Here is a 16,682-nt window from a genome sequence, read left to right on the forward strand (position 1 = left end):
GAATGAACACGTGGTAGACACAAAGGGTCGGGGAACACAAAGGGTTGCACTGGGAGAGGAGAGCGCGGCGAGATGATAATCATGCCGCGACCAGAAACTTACTGAGGAGCACAACCTGAGCAAGCATGCTCTCCGACCCCGGGTCGCCTCTGGGCGCGTATCACTCCGCCTGAGGTTAACCCCATAGAAAACGGGAATAGGGTAAACTACACAAAATTCTGGTCGGATGGGAAGAGTTCCCAGTAACTCCTAAGAAAGTAGTTCGAGGTAAGTACTCCATGTTGGAACAAATAATAATAACATAATATAAAACAAATACACATAAATACATGTCACAATAGACCAAAACTCAGAGGATGCAAAGAAATAAATCTGGAGCTCTACGCAGCTTTATTTTACAAAAATTATATTGTATTTGACCAACCGTTTGCACTTTCAGAGTTGCGTTGCAACATAAATTTTAAATTAATTTTCTTTGTTTTAATTTGCCTTAAAAACATAAGACAATCCTACTGCTTATGGATACATTACCTTTAGCTATAAATCCAGCCATTGCACTGGCAATGAAATGTAATATATTTCAATAAATTCAAAATAAAATGGATACAACTTTAAATTGCAAATTAAAAACTTTGAATTACAACGATAAACCTCTTCTATATAAGCATCACTATATAAACATGTATAAAATTTGTTCAATCAGTCAACTGAATTATGAACACCTCGTTAGGCCCAACGCCAAGTGTTCAAACTCCACTAATGAACGTAAAGTATTGCCATCAAAACATAAGAATTTGCATTCTGGTCGAACATCTACCAATTCATCTTGGCATAAAAACAGGGTCAACAAAACTTAATGTCAATGTGTACAAATTAGATTTCAAAATTTGTAATCTATATAAAGATAACAAAAACCAGGAAGTACAAATACAATAAGCTAAGCATTATGTACTGAGAGAGAGAGAGAGAGGAGAGAGAGAATCATCATAATTTCTATTCAATGACTGATATGACTACCAAATGCGAAGTTGTTGGGTGGGGGGGAATTCTGTGTTCTGTAGGTAGAAACACCTTCGGCAAATTTCCATCTTCCAGCAATGGAAATTCTATCGCCATACGTGAGACGTCTACAGACGTAAAAGTATTTGATTGAAAGCTATAACCAAATCCAATTGTAACATCCCTAAACAAAAGCCTAAAGGCTAAGTTTGCTCAGACTTCATGATATCTACGCTAGAGGGCTCCGCTGCATGTCCATTCTGCGGCGCGACGTTGTTTTCCGTGTTGACGGTGGAATCGTTCTGCTGGATATCTGGGGTGGGTGTGGCCGATAGCCTGTCACCCAAGACGCCTTGTATGCGCCTCGTGATGCCGCCAATCAATGGTCTCTTCATGTCCTGGGCATTGTCCATGTCCCCCAGAAGACGCTTCCCTCCGACTCCTTTCATTTTCAGCATGGTATTGATGACTCTTAAATCCTATTGGATAAAAGTTAAAAATTAAAGATTTTTATTATTATTACTTGCCAACCTACGATCCTAGTTGGAAAAGCAAGATGCTATAAGCCTAAGGACTCAAATGGAAAATAGCCCAGCGAGGAAAGGATATAAGGCAATAAACTGCATGCAAGAAGTACTGAATAAAAAAAATTAAACGTATACCCTAGTGCACTCTCAAGGAATTTAGAAGACTGTTTACTGACTTCATCTGCCGCCAACACAATAAGAATGCTTGTATTATGGGGAAAATAAAACTAATTATTCACTAGGACAATCATTTAACAAATCAGCAAAATAGTAAAGAATAAAACTGGTTTAGAACTATATTGAGGCATAATCATTAGCACTGAACTTGAAGAGAAAGGTCATATCTATCCACTTGAGGCTAGGTAGTAGATTGGCCAGGGCACCAGCCACCCGTTGAGATACTACCACTAGGGTGTTACGACATCTTTTGACTGGCCAGACAGTACTTCATTGGATCCTTTTCTCTGGTTACAGTTCATTTTATCTTTGCCTACACATAAACCTATTCTTTACATATTCTCCTCTGTCCTCATACACCTGACAACACTGAGATTACCAAACAATTCTTCTTCACCCAAGGGGTTACTGCACTGCAATTGTTCAGTGGCTACTTTCCTCTTGTTAAGGGTAAAAGACTCTTTAGCTTTGGTAAGCAGCTCTTCTAGGAGAAGGACACTAAAATCAAACCATTGTTCTCTAGTCTTGGGTAGTGCCATAGCCTCTATACCATGGCCTTCCACTGTCTTGAGTCAGAGTTCTCTTGCTTGAGGGTACACTCGGGCACACTATTCTATCTAATTTCTCTTCCTCTTGTTAAAGTTTATTTAGTTTTATAGGAGTTATTTATTTTAATGTTACTGTTCTTAAAATATTTTATTTTTCCTTTTTTCCTTTCCTCACTGTGCTATTTTCCCTGCTGGAGCCCCTGGGCTTATAGCATCCTGCTTTCCCAACTAGGGTTGTAGCTTAGCAAGTAGTAGTAGTAGTAATAATAAAGGAAAACTCCCTTCCCATACCCTAAGAGATTATTCATAGTTTAAATGAAAAATTAATCCTCTTTAAAAACTCGTTACTTTATCTGGTGTTATCAGAATTATTTCTTTTGTCTAAAATCCCACCATTCTACAAAAGTAAACAAAATTTGAATAAAATATTTATCCCTGTTACACCTTGCTTTTCCCAACTAAGGTTGTAGCTTAGCCCGTAAAAATAATAATTCAAATTCCATAACATCACTTCCATCAAAATTACTAGCCAACCCACATCATCCCTTGAAATTTTACGTGTTAATTTTAGCCCTCAAGGTCAGGATATGAACAGCCGTTCCCATATTTGCAGAGAGAGAGAGAGAGAGAGAGAGAGAGTCAAATTTATCCACAGTATTAACAACTCACCTTTGCTGGACTGCGATTGAAATAGTATGGTAAAGGCTTCCTTGGAGACATGGCTGTGTTGCCTTTCATGGGGCTCAAAGAATTGATAAATACAGAGTGATTTGTCGATATCCGACGCCTAGGCGACACTGGAGTTTGCCTCACGACAGGTAACGGCGATAAAGGAGGGATATCTCCCTGATAAAAAAAAAAAAACCTATTTTAGTCATCCATTGCAAAAATATCAGCTGAAAAGAAAATTAACAATTTCTAATACAGCAGTAAATTAATACCTTGGTACCTCAAGTTACATTTTCATTCAATCTTGAAAAGCTATATTCTCCATTCAACAAATACCTGAAACTCGTTCAACTTCAATAAGCACTTGAACTAGGTCACAGGATTGAGACAAATTCTTGAGGCAATATTTCACTATCTTATAAATTTACATTCTATATTCAATCTTGAAAAGCTATATGCTCTTTTACATCTTGAAAAGCTACATTCTCTATTAAAAACAATTCTTAAAATCTCCAACTATAATAAGTACTCCAGGGTTGAGAAAAACTCTTTAAGGAATATTTCCAGAAAGTCTGCCCTTCAACAACTAAAATCCTAACAAGTAGAACTGAGGCTCGACAGAAATTATTTTCCCAGACCTACCTCTTGAGCAGCTCTAAATTTCAAAGCAAAAGCTTTCATTTTCTGTACATAAACTTGATTATAAAATAAGATGAGATCACCACGTTCCTCTGACTCGAAACTCGTGGAAGTGCCAGTCATCTGGCTCGGAGTAGGTGGGGGAGCATTGCTTTGTTGTGTACTGACACCTGCTGAATTAGATTTATACATGATTTTAGGCATAAAAATACAAAAAAACACTCCATATTATTATTATTCTTATTAACTAAGCTACGACCCTAGTTGGAAAAGAAGGATGCTAAAAGCCCAAGGGCTCCAAAAAGGAAAAATGGCCAAATGAGGAAAGGAAATCAAACTGCACGAGAAGTAATGAACAATTAGAATTAAATATTTAAAGAACAGTAACATAAAAATTTAACTTTCATACATCCATCCATCCATATACCAAGGCACTTCCCCCAATTTTGGGGGGTAGCCGACACCAACAATGAAACAAAACAAAAAGGGGACCTCTACTCTCTATGTTCCTTCAGTCTACTGAAGGAACATAGAAAGGGCATTAATGGATTATGTGTTGGTAACTAAAAGAATGTTTGGAAGATTGAAAGACGTGCACGTGTTTAGGGGTATGGCTAACGGTATGTCTGATCATTTTTTGGTGGAAGGAAAATTAGTTGTAGCAAAAGAGTGGGGGAATAGAGTAGGTGGATGTAAAAGGGAGGTAGTGAGGATTGAAGAGCTAATAAAACCGGGGGTAAAAAGTAAATATCAGGAAAGGTTGAAAATGGCATATGATGAGGTGAGAGTAAGAGAAACTGGTAATTTAGAGGAGTGGAAGTTAGTAAAAGAAAATTTTGTTGGGATTGCAAGTGATGTATGTGGCAAGAAGGTTGTTGGAGGCAGCATGAGGAAGGGCAGTGAATGGTGGAATGAAGGAGTGAAGGTGAAAGTGGAAGAGAAAAAGAGGGCTTTTGAAGAATGGCTGCAGAGTAATAGTATAGAGAAGTATGAAAAATATAGCGAGAAAAAGGTGGAAGTAAAGCGCAAGGTACGTGAGGCAAAGAGGGCAGCTGACCTGAGGTGGGGTCAGGGATTGGGTCAGTCATATGAAGAGAATAAGAAGTTTTGGAAAGAAGTGAAGAGAGTAAGGAAGGCTGGCGCAAGAATTGAAGAGACAGTGAAAGATGGAAATGGAAGGTTGTTAAAAGGAGAGGAGGCAAGGAAAAGGTGGGCAGAATATTTTGAAAGTTTGCTGAATGTTGAGGATAATAGGGAGGCAGATATAATTGCTGTTCCAGGTGTTGAGGTGCCAGTGATGGGAGATGAGAATGAGAGAGAGATAACAATAGATGAAGTGAGGAGAGCACTAGATGAAACGAGAGTAGGAAAAGCATCTGGTATGGACGGTGTGAAAGCTGAGATGTTGAAGGAAGGGGGTGTGACTGTACTTGAATGGTTGGTGAGATTGTTTAATATGTGTTTTGTGTTGTCAATGGTACCAGTAGATTGGGTTTGTGCATGTATTGTACCACTATATAAGGGTAAGGGAGATGTGCATGAGTGTTGTAATTCAAGAGGTATTAGTTTGTTGAGTGTAGTTGGAAAAGTGTATGGTAGAGTATTGATTAATAGGATTAAGGATAAAACAGAGAATGCAATCTTAGAAGTACAGGGTGGTTTTAGAAGAGGTAGGGGTTGTATGAATCAGATTTTTACAGTTAGGCAGATATGCGAGAAATATTTAGCAAAAGGTAAGGAGGTGTATGTTGCGTTTATGGATCTGGAGAAAGCATATGATAGAGTTGATAGGGAAGCAAGGTGGAATGTGATGAGGTTATATGGAGTTGGTGGAAGGTTGTTGCAAGCAGTGAAAAGTTTATACAAAGGTAGTAAAGCATGTGTTAGAATAGGAAATGAAGTGAGTGATTGGTTTCCGGTGAGAGTGGGGCTGAAACAGGGATGTGTGATGTCGCCGTGGTTGTTTAACTTGTATGTTGATGGAGTGGTGAGAGAGGTGAATGCTCGAGTGCTTGGACGAGGATTAAAACTGGTAGGCGAGAATGACCATGAATGGGAGGTAAATCAGTTGTTGTTTGCGGATGATACTGTACTGGTAGCAGACACAGAAGAGAAGCTTGACCGACTAGTGACAGAATTTGGAAGGGTGTGTGAGAGAAGGAAGTTGAGAGTTAATGTGGGTAAGAGTAAGGTTATGAGATGTACGAGAAGGGAAGGTGGTGCAAGGTTGAATGTCATGTTGAATGGAGAGTTACTTGAGGAGGTGGATCAGTTTAAGTACTTGGGGTCTATTGTTGCAGCAAATGGTGGAGTGGAAGCAGATGTACGTCAGAGAGTGAATGAAGGTTGCAAAGTGTTGGGGGCAGTTAAGGGAGTAGTAAAAAATAGAGGGTTGGGCATGAATGTAAAGAGAGTTCTATATGAGAAAGTGACTGTACCAACTGTCATGTATGGATCGGAGTCGTGGGGAATGAAAGTGATGGAGAGACAGAAATTGAATGTGTTTGAGATGAAGTGTCTAAGGAGTATGGCTGGTGTATCTCGAGTAGATAGGGTTAGGAACGAAGTGGTGAGGGAGAGAACAGGTGTAAGAAATGAGTTAGCGGCTAGAGTGGATATGAATGTGTTGAGGTGGTTTGGCCATGTTGAGAGAATGGAAAATGGCTGTCTGCTAAAGAAGGTGATGAATGCAAGAGTTGATGGGAGAAGTACAAGAGGAAGGCCAAGGTTTGGGTGGATGGATGGTGTGAAGAAAGCTCTGGGTGATAGGAGGATAGATGTGAGAGAGGCAAGAGAGCGTGCTAGAAATAGGAATGAATGGCGAGCGATTGTGACGCAGTTCCAGTAGGCCCTGCTGCTTCCTCGGTGCCTTAGATGACCGCGGAGGTAGCAGCAGTAGGGGAGTCAGCATTATGAAGCTTCATCTGTGGTGGAAATGTGGGAGGTTGGGCTGTGGCACCCTAGCAGTACCAGCTGAACTCGGTTGAGTCCCTGATTAGGCTGAAGGAACTTTCATACATAAACTAAAAAAAAATTTATATCAGCCTGTTCAACATAACATTCACCAAGGTTGAAATTTTGAAGTTCCACCGATTCAACTGCCTGATTAGGAAGATCAGTATATATATATATATATATATATGAGAGAGAGAGAGAGAGAGGAGAGGAGAGGAGAGAGAGAGAGAGGAGAGAGAGAGAGAGAGAGAGAGAGAGAGAGAGAGAGAGAGAGAGAGAGAGAGAGAGAGAGAGAGAGGAGAGAGAGGAGAGAGAGAGAGAGAGAGAGAGAGAGAGAGAGAGAGAGAGAGAGAGAGAGGAGGAGAGAGAGAGAGAGAGAGAGAGAGAGAGAGGAGGAGAGAGAGATGAGAGAGAGAGAGAGAGAGAGAGAGAGAGAGAGAGAGAGAGGAGAGGAGAGAGAGAGAGAGAGAGAGAGAGGAGAGAGAGAGAGGAGAGAGTACCTTCAGACGACGACGATGCAGTAGCAGACCTTGTAATAAGAACGCTGCGATAAACATGGGAAGCAGCCTGGGGCTGATTCCTGTAATGCTCATGATCTCCTGGAATATCCGATCATTTTGAGTGACTTTTGCAAGTGATGTAGATGGCACACATGACCATTTGATCCATGTGGCGATCTCGCATCAGCTCAGTGTAATGGATGATGGAGTGCTCGAAACAGGTCCATATTTTCTTCCTCAGCTCCTTATCGGTTATGTCCAATCTATCACATAACTCTCTCAGCCTCATATTTGCCAGGGTGTAAAACTGTCAGAAGAAATATGAATAACATTTTATAAGCTAGTATAAAAAAAAAGACCTAAACACATTTATAGAAAAATATATCAAGAACCTCTCAAGTCAATGATCACCAAGCCCTCTAACAGAATTTTTTGGGTGGTTTCAAGTTTTTACCTTCACAAAACCATATATATTCGGACAATATCCAACTAAGCCTCACCTTTCGACAGAAGAGGGCAAAAGAGCCATGTCTCTTTGGCTTGTCTTTTTTTCTTCTCTGTATTTGGGGTATCCGCTGGCTTCTCTGAAGAGGAAGACTCTTCATTTGATTCAGACTGGTTATCTTCTTGATTAGCGGGTAGAGAATACAGTGTCGTAACACCATTCTCCTTGACCTGCAATAAGGTTCTGCACTATTAGGGGAAAATCACAATGGAATAATGTATTTCAAAACTAACTTTTTGAAATAAAAAAAGAATCATCATAAAAACTACGCTACTGCACCTGGACAGTTATCCTGCTTGGTATCTTCTGCACTGGGGAACCTGATGAAACTACAGAAGTGACACTCTGCATACGATTGGTAAGAGTGGAAGGCCTGGCCATGGTGAGTGCATTCGGCGCTGGGGCTACGGGCCCAGACGATGTTGTTGGGAAGAGGGTCCTCTTGGCGGACGACTGGCCCATCGGAGATTGAAACCTCTCTGACAGAGTTGACAGGGGTGAGAGTTGGAGATCTGTAATAAGATATAAGCACCAAATACAAAAGGTTTCCTTATCTGGTGTAACTTCCAAATACATACATACATACATATACCAAGGTACTTCCCCCAATTTTGGGGGGTAGCCGACATCAACAATGAAACAAAACAAAAAAGGGGACCTCTACTCTCTACGTTCCTCCAGCCTGACAAGGGACTCAACCGAGTTCAGCTGGTACTGCTAGTGTGCCACAGCCCACCCTCCCACATTATCCACCACAGATGAAGCTTCATAATGCTGAATCCCCTACTGCTGCTACCTCCGCGGTCATCTAAGGCATGATATTCATATTGATACAGTCTTTCTCTTGGTTCAATAGAATTTTATTGTGGAACTTTCAAGTAATGGTAATTTCCTTACATTATTACTGTTGCATTTGAATGTGAATAGTTTTAAAGAAAGTAATTACATAGTTAGTTACTGCACCGAGGCTGTCGTTAGTACTAGCATAGGGTTAGGCCTGGTTTCCTGAACCAATATGCCACAAGATTTAAGTTTGCTTCTGTTATATAAGACAACCCCCCACTTGAGGATGACTTTAGAGGCTAAATGGCCAACTTTCACACCAAGATACACAGTATTTGACTTTGTTATCAATCTTAATATAATTAACCTATTATTAGTTCTCCTTTAAAGCTTGTGTATTACTATTTATTTGTGTTTGATCTACTGGAATCCAGACATAAATGATTCTATCTTCGACTGACTTCTTACCATTATGGCTAAGATACAAAAAGATGACAGAAAGGCTTCTTTGTGTCTTTGTTGGTGATTTCAATACCCACCCTAGGGAGTGGATAAGTTCTATCTCTCCTACCGATCACCATGGCTTAAGAGCTTTAGATTTTGCCTCTGAATCAGGCTGAGCAAATCATAAGTGAAGCTACTCACAGGTCTGGTAATTGCTTGGACCTCGTATACACCAACTCCCCTGGCGTTATAACAGGTAAGGTTGGTTCGCCAGTTGGGACATCTGATCATGCCTTGATTTCATTAGTAGTGAAGACTGAGCAGCCAGTCCCTGATGCATCATACTCTTGTAAAATATATAGGAAATCTAAAGCAGAATAGGATTTTGCATGATCTTATGTGCTTGAATTGGTCACCATTATATAGTAATGTTGATCCTGTTGCCTCTTTGAATGAGAATCTAGTCAACATAATTGATAGGCGTATCCCTTCTCGTGTGCTAAGGAACTGAGTGAAGGACAAACCGTGGTTCAATGATGATTGTAGACGTGCTTATTTGGAGAAGCAGGAGGCCTATCATCTTTGGAAGGGTAACAGATCAGATTTGACCTGGAACAACTATACTCAGCTTCGAGCTTTTGCTCAGAGTTTACGCTTCAACTGAAAAGGAATACAATTTAACCATAAAAGAAACCCTTTCTGGTACAACTCAGGAACATAAATGGTGGTCTACCCTTAAATCTGCACTCTGGTGTAGATGCAACAGTTCCTTTACTTAAACCAGATGTCTCAGTCACTCACTGTCCTAAGGAAAAGGCAACCCTATTGGCTGATGTTTTTGACAGTAAAGAGAGTCATGAAAAACTTAAACTTCCTCACACCTGTTTTCCTGAGGCTAAACTAACTAGTTTAGCTTTTCAATCTTGTGAAATTAAAGCTCTGTTGATGAACCTTGATGCTTATGAAGGTGTAAACCCAAATGGTATTTTTCCTGTTTTTTTTTATAAAGACAGCAGCTTTCTTAGCTCCAAAGTTATGTTATTTTGTGCAAGTTAGCAAGAAGAGGAGCTTTAAGCACTTGCTGGAGAATTGGTAATGTTACTCCTCTATGTAAATGTGTTTGTGGTAGCTCAAATCCAACTGATTACCGCCCAATTTCCATAACTCCCATATCTAAAGTTTTTGAACGTCTTCTGGCAAAACGTCTTAATAAGTTTGCTGAAGGTAATCATCTATTCCCTAGTTTGCAATTTGGTTTTTGTAAAGACCTTGGAGCATGTGATGCCATTCTTACAGTCTCCAATGATGTACAGAAATCTCTTGATTGTGGTCCGGAAGTTTGTATGATTGGCCTTGATTTTAGTGCTGCCTTTGACCGTGTTAATCATGAGGCCCTTGTTTTCAAACTCAAACAGTTGAGAGTGGGTGGGTCGTTTCTTAGCATTATTGTCAATTATTTTAAGTAATAAGTCTCAAGAATTGCTGTTGATAGGCACCATAGTGAGTATAGGAATGTGATATCTGGTGTTCCACAGGGTAGTGTTCTTGGCCCATTACATTTCATACTATATACATATGACATGTGGTTTGGCCAAGAAAACAAGTTTGTTGCATATGCAGATGATGCTACTCTCTTTGCATCAATTTCATCCCCTAAATGTAGATCTGGGGTTGCTGAATACCTTAATAGAAATCTAGCTAAAATTAGAGGCATGGTGCAAATCATGGGATATGAAGTTGAATCCTAACAAAACTCATACTTTGATTGTAAGTAGGTAGAGGACAGTGGCTCCTCAACATCCTGATCTCAGTATTGATAATGTTTCTTTAACTTAGATTGTAAGTAGGTAGAGGACAGTGGCTCCTCAACATCCTGATCTCAGTATTGATAATGTTTCTTTAACTTAGTTTGACTTAAAATTTTAGGTGCAATTCTCGACAGCAAATTTACTACTATTGAGAAACATATTAGGTCTGTGTCTTCCTCAATTGCACAAATAATTGCCTTATTGAGAAAATCTTTAAAGATTTTCCGTGATCAATCTATTCTGAAGAAGTGTTTTAATTCTTTCATTCTACCTTGTTTCGAGTATTGTTCTCGTCTGTTCTTCAGCTGCTGATTCTCATCTTAATTTGTTGGACAGAAACTTACGGTCTATCAAATTTCTTATTCCTGATCTAGATATTAATCTTTGGCACCGTCGTTCAATTAGTTCATTATGCATGTTGCATAAGATTTGTTTTAATTCTGACCATCCTTTACATTCAGATCTTCCTGGACAATTCCATCCTGTTTGTAATACTAGTCAGGCAGTTGATTCTAATAGCTAGGCCTTCTTCATCAGGAGGCTTTATACTACACTGTATTCTAGAAGTTTTATTCCAGCTGTGACCAAGTTGTGGAATGATCTTCCTAATCGGGTAGTTGAATCAGTAGAACTTCAAAAGTTGAAACTTGCAGCTAATGCTTTTATGTTGAACAGGGTGACAAGAGTCTTTTTATAGTTTATATGACATATCTGTTTTGACATTGTTACTGTTTGTAGAATGATTTATTGTTAATTTGTTCTCATCATTTATTTATTTCCTTTCCTAACTGGGCTATTTTTCCCTGTTGGAGCCCTTGGGCTTATAGCATCTTGCATTTCCAACTAGGGTTGTAACTTGGCTAGTAATAATAATAATAATAATAATAATAATAATAATACGTATACCAAGGCATTTCCCCAAATTTGGGGGTTAGCCGACATCAAACAAATGAAACAGAAAAGGGGACCTCTCCTCTCCACGTTCCTCCGAGCCAGACAAGGGACTCAACTGAGTTCGGCTGGTACTGCTAGGGGTGCCACAGCCCACACTCCCCCGTTATCCACCACAGATGAAGCTTCATAACGCTGAATCCCCTACTACTGTACTCCTACCTCCGCGGTCTTCCAAGGCACCGGAGGAAGCAGCTGAGTCTACCGGAACTGCGTCTCTCGCCATTCATTCCTATTTCTAGCACGCTCTCTTGCCTCTCTCACATCTATCCTCCTATCACCCAGAGCTTCCTTCACTCCATCCATCCACCCAAAACCTTGGCCTTCCTCTGGTACTTCTCCCATCAACTCTTGCATTCATCACCTTCTTTGGCAGAGCCATTTTCTATTCTCTCAACATGGCCAAACCACCTCAACACATTCATATCCACTCTAGCTGCTAACTCATTTCTTACACCCGTTCTCACGCTCACTACTTCGTTCCTAACACTATCTACTCGAGATACACCAGCCATACTCCTTAGACATTTCATCTCAAACACATTCAATTTCTGTCTCTCCGTCACTTTCATTCCCCACAACTCCGTTGTACCAACATCACAGTTGGTACAATAACTTTCTCATAGAGAACTCTCTTTACATTCATGCCCAACCCTCTATTTTCTACTACTCCCTTAACTGCCGCAACACTTTGCAACCTTCATTCACTCTCTGACGTACATCTGCTTCCACTCCACCATTTGCTGCAACAACAGACCCCAAATACTTAAAACTGGTCCACCTCCTCAAGTAACTCCATTCAACATGACATTCAACCTCGCACCACCTTCCCTTCTCGTTCATCTCATAACCTTACTCTTACCCACATTAACTCTCAACTTCCTTCTCTCACACACCCTTCCAAATTCTGTCACTAACCGGCAAAGCTTCTCTTCCGCGTCTGCAACCAGTACAGTATCGTCCGCAAACAACAACTGATTTACCTCCCATTCATAGTCATTCTCGTCTACCAGTTTCAATCCTCGTCCAAGCACTCAAGCATTCACCTCTCTCACCACTCCATTAACATACAAGTTAAACAACCACGGCGACATCACACATCCCTGTCTCAGCCCCTCTCTCACCGGAAACCAATCACTCACTTCATTTCCTATCCTAACACATGCTTTACTACCTTTGTAGAAACTTTTCACTACTTGCAACAACCTTCCACCAACTCCATATCACCTCATCACATTCTACATTGCTTCCCTATCAACTCTATCATACGCTTTCTCCAGATCCATAAATGCAACATACACCTCCTTACCTTTAGCTAAATATTTCTCGCATATCTGCCTAACTGTAAAAATCTGATTCATACAACCCCTACCTCTTCTAAAACCACCCAGTATTTCTAAGATAGCATTCTCTGTTTTATCCTTAATCCTATTAATCAGTACTCTACCATACACTTTTCCCACCACACTCAACTAACTAATACCCCTGGAATTACAACACTCATGCACATCTCCCTTACCCTTATATAGTGGTACAATATATGCAAAAACCCAATCTACTGGTACCATTGCCAACACAAAATCACAAATCTTAAGTAATTTGTATTTTTCCTAACAGTACTTACCTCGAACTACTTTCTTAGGAGTATCTGGGATCTCCTCCCTATCCGACCAAGAATTTTGCGTAGTTCCCCCTATCTCCGTTTCCCTCGTTGGGTCGCCCCGTGGTGGATGGATACTCGCCCTGAGGAGACCCTGGGTCAGCGCACGAGAGTGTGCTGCTAGGTCTGACTCGCCAGATACTATTCGATCTCCTGTAAGGCACCCGGGGCAGGATGGGCAGGCAATAACCCGAAAGTAGTTCGAGGTAAGTACTGTTAGGAAAAATACAAATTACTTAAAATTTGTGATTTGTTCCAACACGGAGTACTTACCTCGAACTACTTTCTTAGGAGACTTACACTTTAGGAGGCGGGGGTGGACTTACAGGCCGGATGACCCGCCATACCACTACGTGATACAGGACCTAGATAGGAGGCTAGGTCCAGGGTAGGAGAGTCGGGGGAAGCACGCAAAAGTCTACTTGATTGAATATCTCACCTTTATGCATAATCCGGACATGGTCTTCTACATCATCCATCTCTCACATGGGACGAGGGAAAGGAAGGGGACAAAAAGGGTAGCAAGGAAAAGGGGGAGTAAGGCGGAAACTTGTGTCGCTTGTTATTAACCCCCTCAGGCTACCCCGGGGCTTGCCTTACTTGTTGAAGGGCGGAAATGACTGGTCCAATGGAGGAGGAGTCCAGGGACTTCCTCGTAATCTTTCAGTTAGTGGGCCGTAAGGGTGGACTGCCTGGACCATGTGCCCGCCCGCATGATTTTACCTACTGCCATGTTCTTGTCCAATGCCAAGAAGGTGCTAAGCCCCTAATGTCATGGGGTCGTGTCTTGCCAGGGACTGCCGACCCCTCACTGTCATAAGCCCTTTTATGATTTGTCGAAGCCAGAAGGAGACCGTGTTCTTAGACACTGCTTTCTTCACTGGGCCTGAGGAAACAGACTCTTGATGTCTGGCCGTCCTGTTAAGGTACTTCCTGATTGTTCTCACTGGGCACAGGAACAAGTCTTCTGAGTTGTCTGAGTGAGGGATCGCCAGGATCAAGAACCCTTCAAACCTTGGGTCTACGATGGCCGGGTTCTGTGTTTTGGCCACAAAATCAGGCAGAAACTTAAAAGGCCAGGTCCTTCCACCCTTCCGAGTGTGAGACCTCGAACGACAATTCGTGGAGTTCACTCACCCTCTTGGCTGAGGCCAGAGCTAGTAAGAACACTGCCTTGAGGGTGAGGTCTTTATCCAGGATAACAGAGGTTCAAAGGGTGGCCTAGACAAAACCTTGAGAACCTTAGCCACCTCCCACTGCGGGACCCGAGAACAAGATTGTTCGAAACTCCTGATGATCATGGAAATCTGAAGAGAGGCCCCCAGGTCAATGCCTCCGAGTAGAAATACTTGTCCCAGTGCTGCCCGCACCCCTTTGATGGCTGGAATGGAAACCCCTAGGTTGTCCCTTAGGTAGACCAGGAAGTCTGCAATCCTGTGGACCGATGCACCCAGGGGCCTTAGGTTCTGAGCTGCACACCACTTCACAAATGGGGCCCACTTGGCCTGGTAAACCATGACCGAGGATTTCCTAAGATAACCGGTCATCCTCGAGGCTGTCTTCTTTGAGTATCCTTCCTTCCTTAGTAGACGCCCGATAACCTCCACGCGTGTAGCTGAAGGCACTGGGGGTTCTCGTGAAACCTTTGAAAGTGGGGCTAGTGTAGCAGATCTTCTCTTATCGGCAGAGGCCAAGGAGGAAAGATAGCCGGGTCTTGTAGGTCCACGAACCACTCCCTCTCCGGCCACCAGGGCACTACCAAAGTCAACCTTGTATCTCTTGACTGCCTGATCCTGTTGAGAACCTGCCTAAGAATCCGGAAGGGGGTCAAGGCATATACGTCGAATCCGTCCGACGAGTGTTGGAAGACGTCCTCGAACGCTACTGCTGGGTCTGGCACAGGGGAACAGAACACGGGGAGCTGTGCGTTGAGCCTCGTGGCGAAAAGGTCTATCACCGGTGAGCCCCACCTCTGGAGGACCTTCTGGGCTACCTGTGGGTGTAGGGACCACTCTGACCCCACTACTTGTCCTGTCCTGCTGAGGCCGTCAGCTAGAACGTTCCTTTTTCCCGGCATGAACCTGGCTGTGAGGCTGATGTGTTCCTTTTCGGCCCATTCCAGTATTTGAGACGTGAGGTTGCACAACTCCCTTCATCTCAATCCTCCTTGCTTCTTTATGAGTGCTACCGTGTTTCCCGGGAGACGATGGGTGAACCTTGCGAGGGCCTTTTGGACTGCTAGTAGCTCGAGCATGTTTATGTGAAGGGTCTTCTCCTTCGGGGACCACTTCCCCTCTGCTGTCTCTACGAGCAGATGGGCTCCCCACCCCTCCTTTGATGCGTCTGTGAAGAGCAACACCTCTGGAGGAACGGACGCGAAGGTACACCCTTTAGGGTGTTCGCCCTGTCGGACCACCAGAGGAGCATGTTCCTAGAGTCCGGAGACATCTTGACTAGTTCCTGAGGAGGGACTCCCGGTGACCAGCGGTCCTTCAGGTTCCATTGGGCTGGCCTCAGCTCGAGCCTCCCCTGAGGAACTAACTTCTGCAACGAGACCAGGTGGCCCACGAGCCTATGCCAGTCCTTGGCTCTCATTAGCACACCTGTCAGGAATGGTCGAATAACTTGATCCAGGTTGCTCAGCCTCTCGAGAGGGGAATGCCCTTCCTAATTGGGAGTCCAAGACCATCCCTAGGTACTGTCCGTCACCCTGGTGGTGGGGACTAACTGGGACTTTTCCAAGTTGATGGTGATCCCCAGTTCCCTGCAGAACTGCAATAGCTTTGCTCCTTGCTCCTTTAAGACTGTCTCTGAGGCTGAAAGCAGCAACCAGTCGTCTAGGTACCGGATCAGCCTGATGCCCTGCTTGTGGGCCTAGGCTGATACTACGGTGAACACCCTTGTGAACACATGAGGAGCCGTTGACAGTCCGAAGCAGAGAGTCCTGAACTGCAGTGACTGGGATCCCCACTTCACTCTGAGGAACTTCCTGCTGGAGGGATGCACGGGGATCAGAAAATAGGCGTCCTTGAGATCCAGGGACATCATGAAATCCCCTTCCCTCAAGGCTGCCAGCAATCCTTGAGCCGGCGTATTTTTGTCTAAAGGAGGACTGGGCCGGGGCACCACTCCCGCGGGTATTGCTGCCAGAAAGTGGAGGGGGCCTCCTGTCTACCTGGTGCTGTAGGTGGGTAGGCCACGTCCGCTGATGGTCACCTATGGGGAGGAAGTCTTGCCCCTGACTGCCTGGGCTCCACTAAGTCCTTAATTTTGCCCACTCTCTCCATAGTTTCCTCTACTGCCTGCAGGGGGAACACGGTCTCACCCCACACCGGCGCATTCCTCAGAAACTTTGTTTCCTGTTCGGGAAGTCTACGGGAGATCTTGTTAAGGACGTGTCCCTCCTCCTTAACACACAGTTTGCCGTCTGGGTCAGGGACTGGAAGGTAAGGGACTTCATCGCCTTCCCTCCCGAACGAATGAGTTCTTGTAGAAGGGCCTGATTCTCTGGTACTGA

The 16,682-nt window shown here is 43.0% G+C and overlaps 1 protein-coding gene across 1 annotated transcript in view; it reads right to left on the bottom strand.

Moving 5' to 3' along the window:
* Positions 1–373: 373 nt before the first annotated feature.
* The window catches only part of LOC137628875 (retinoblastoma-like protein 1), a 53,916-nt gene continuing 37,607 nt past the window's right edge, over positions 374–16,682 (bottom strand). The window contains 9 exon segments of the mRNA XM_068360126.1: positions 374–1,478; positions 2,921–3,097; positions 3,563–3,729; positions 7,015–7,104; positions 7,107–7,143; positions 7,145–7,321; positions 7,515–7,565; positions 7,567–7,689; positions 7,799–8,031. Of these exon segments, the coding sequence (XP_068216227.1) occupies positions 1,203–1,478; positions 2,921–3,097; positions 3,563–3,729; positions 7,015–7,104; positions 7,107–7,143; positions 7,145–7,321; positions 7,515–7,565; positions 7,567–7,689; positions 7,799–8,031 (1,331 nt within the window). The 3' untranslated portion in view covers positions 374–1,202.

The sequence above is a fragment of the Palaemon carinicauda genome, chromosome 36, assembly GCF_036898095.1.
Source record: "Palaemon carinicauda isolate YSFRI2023 chromosome 36, ASM3689809v2, whole genome shotgun sequence".
Classification (NCBI taxonomy): Eukaryota; Metazoa; Arthropoda; class Malacostraca; order Decapoda; family Palaemonidae; genus Palaemon; species Palaemon carinicauda.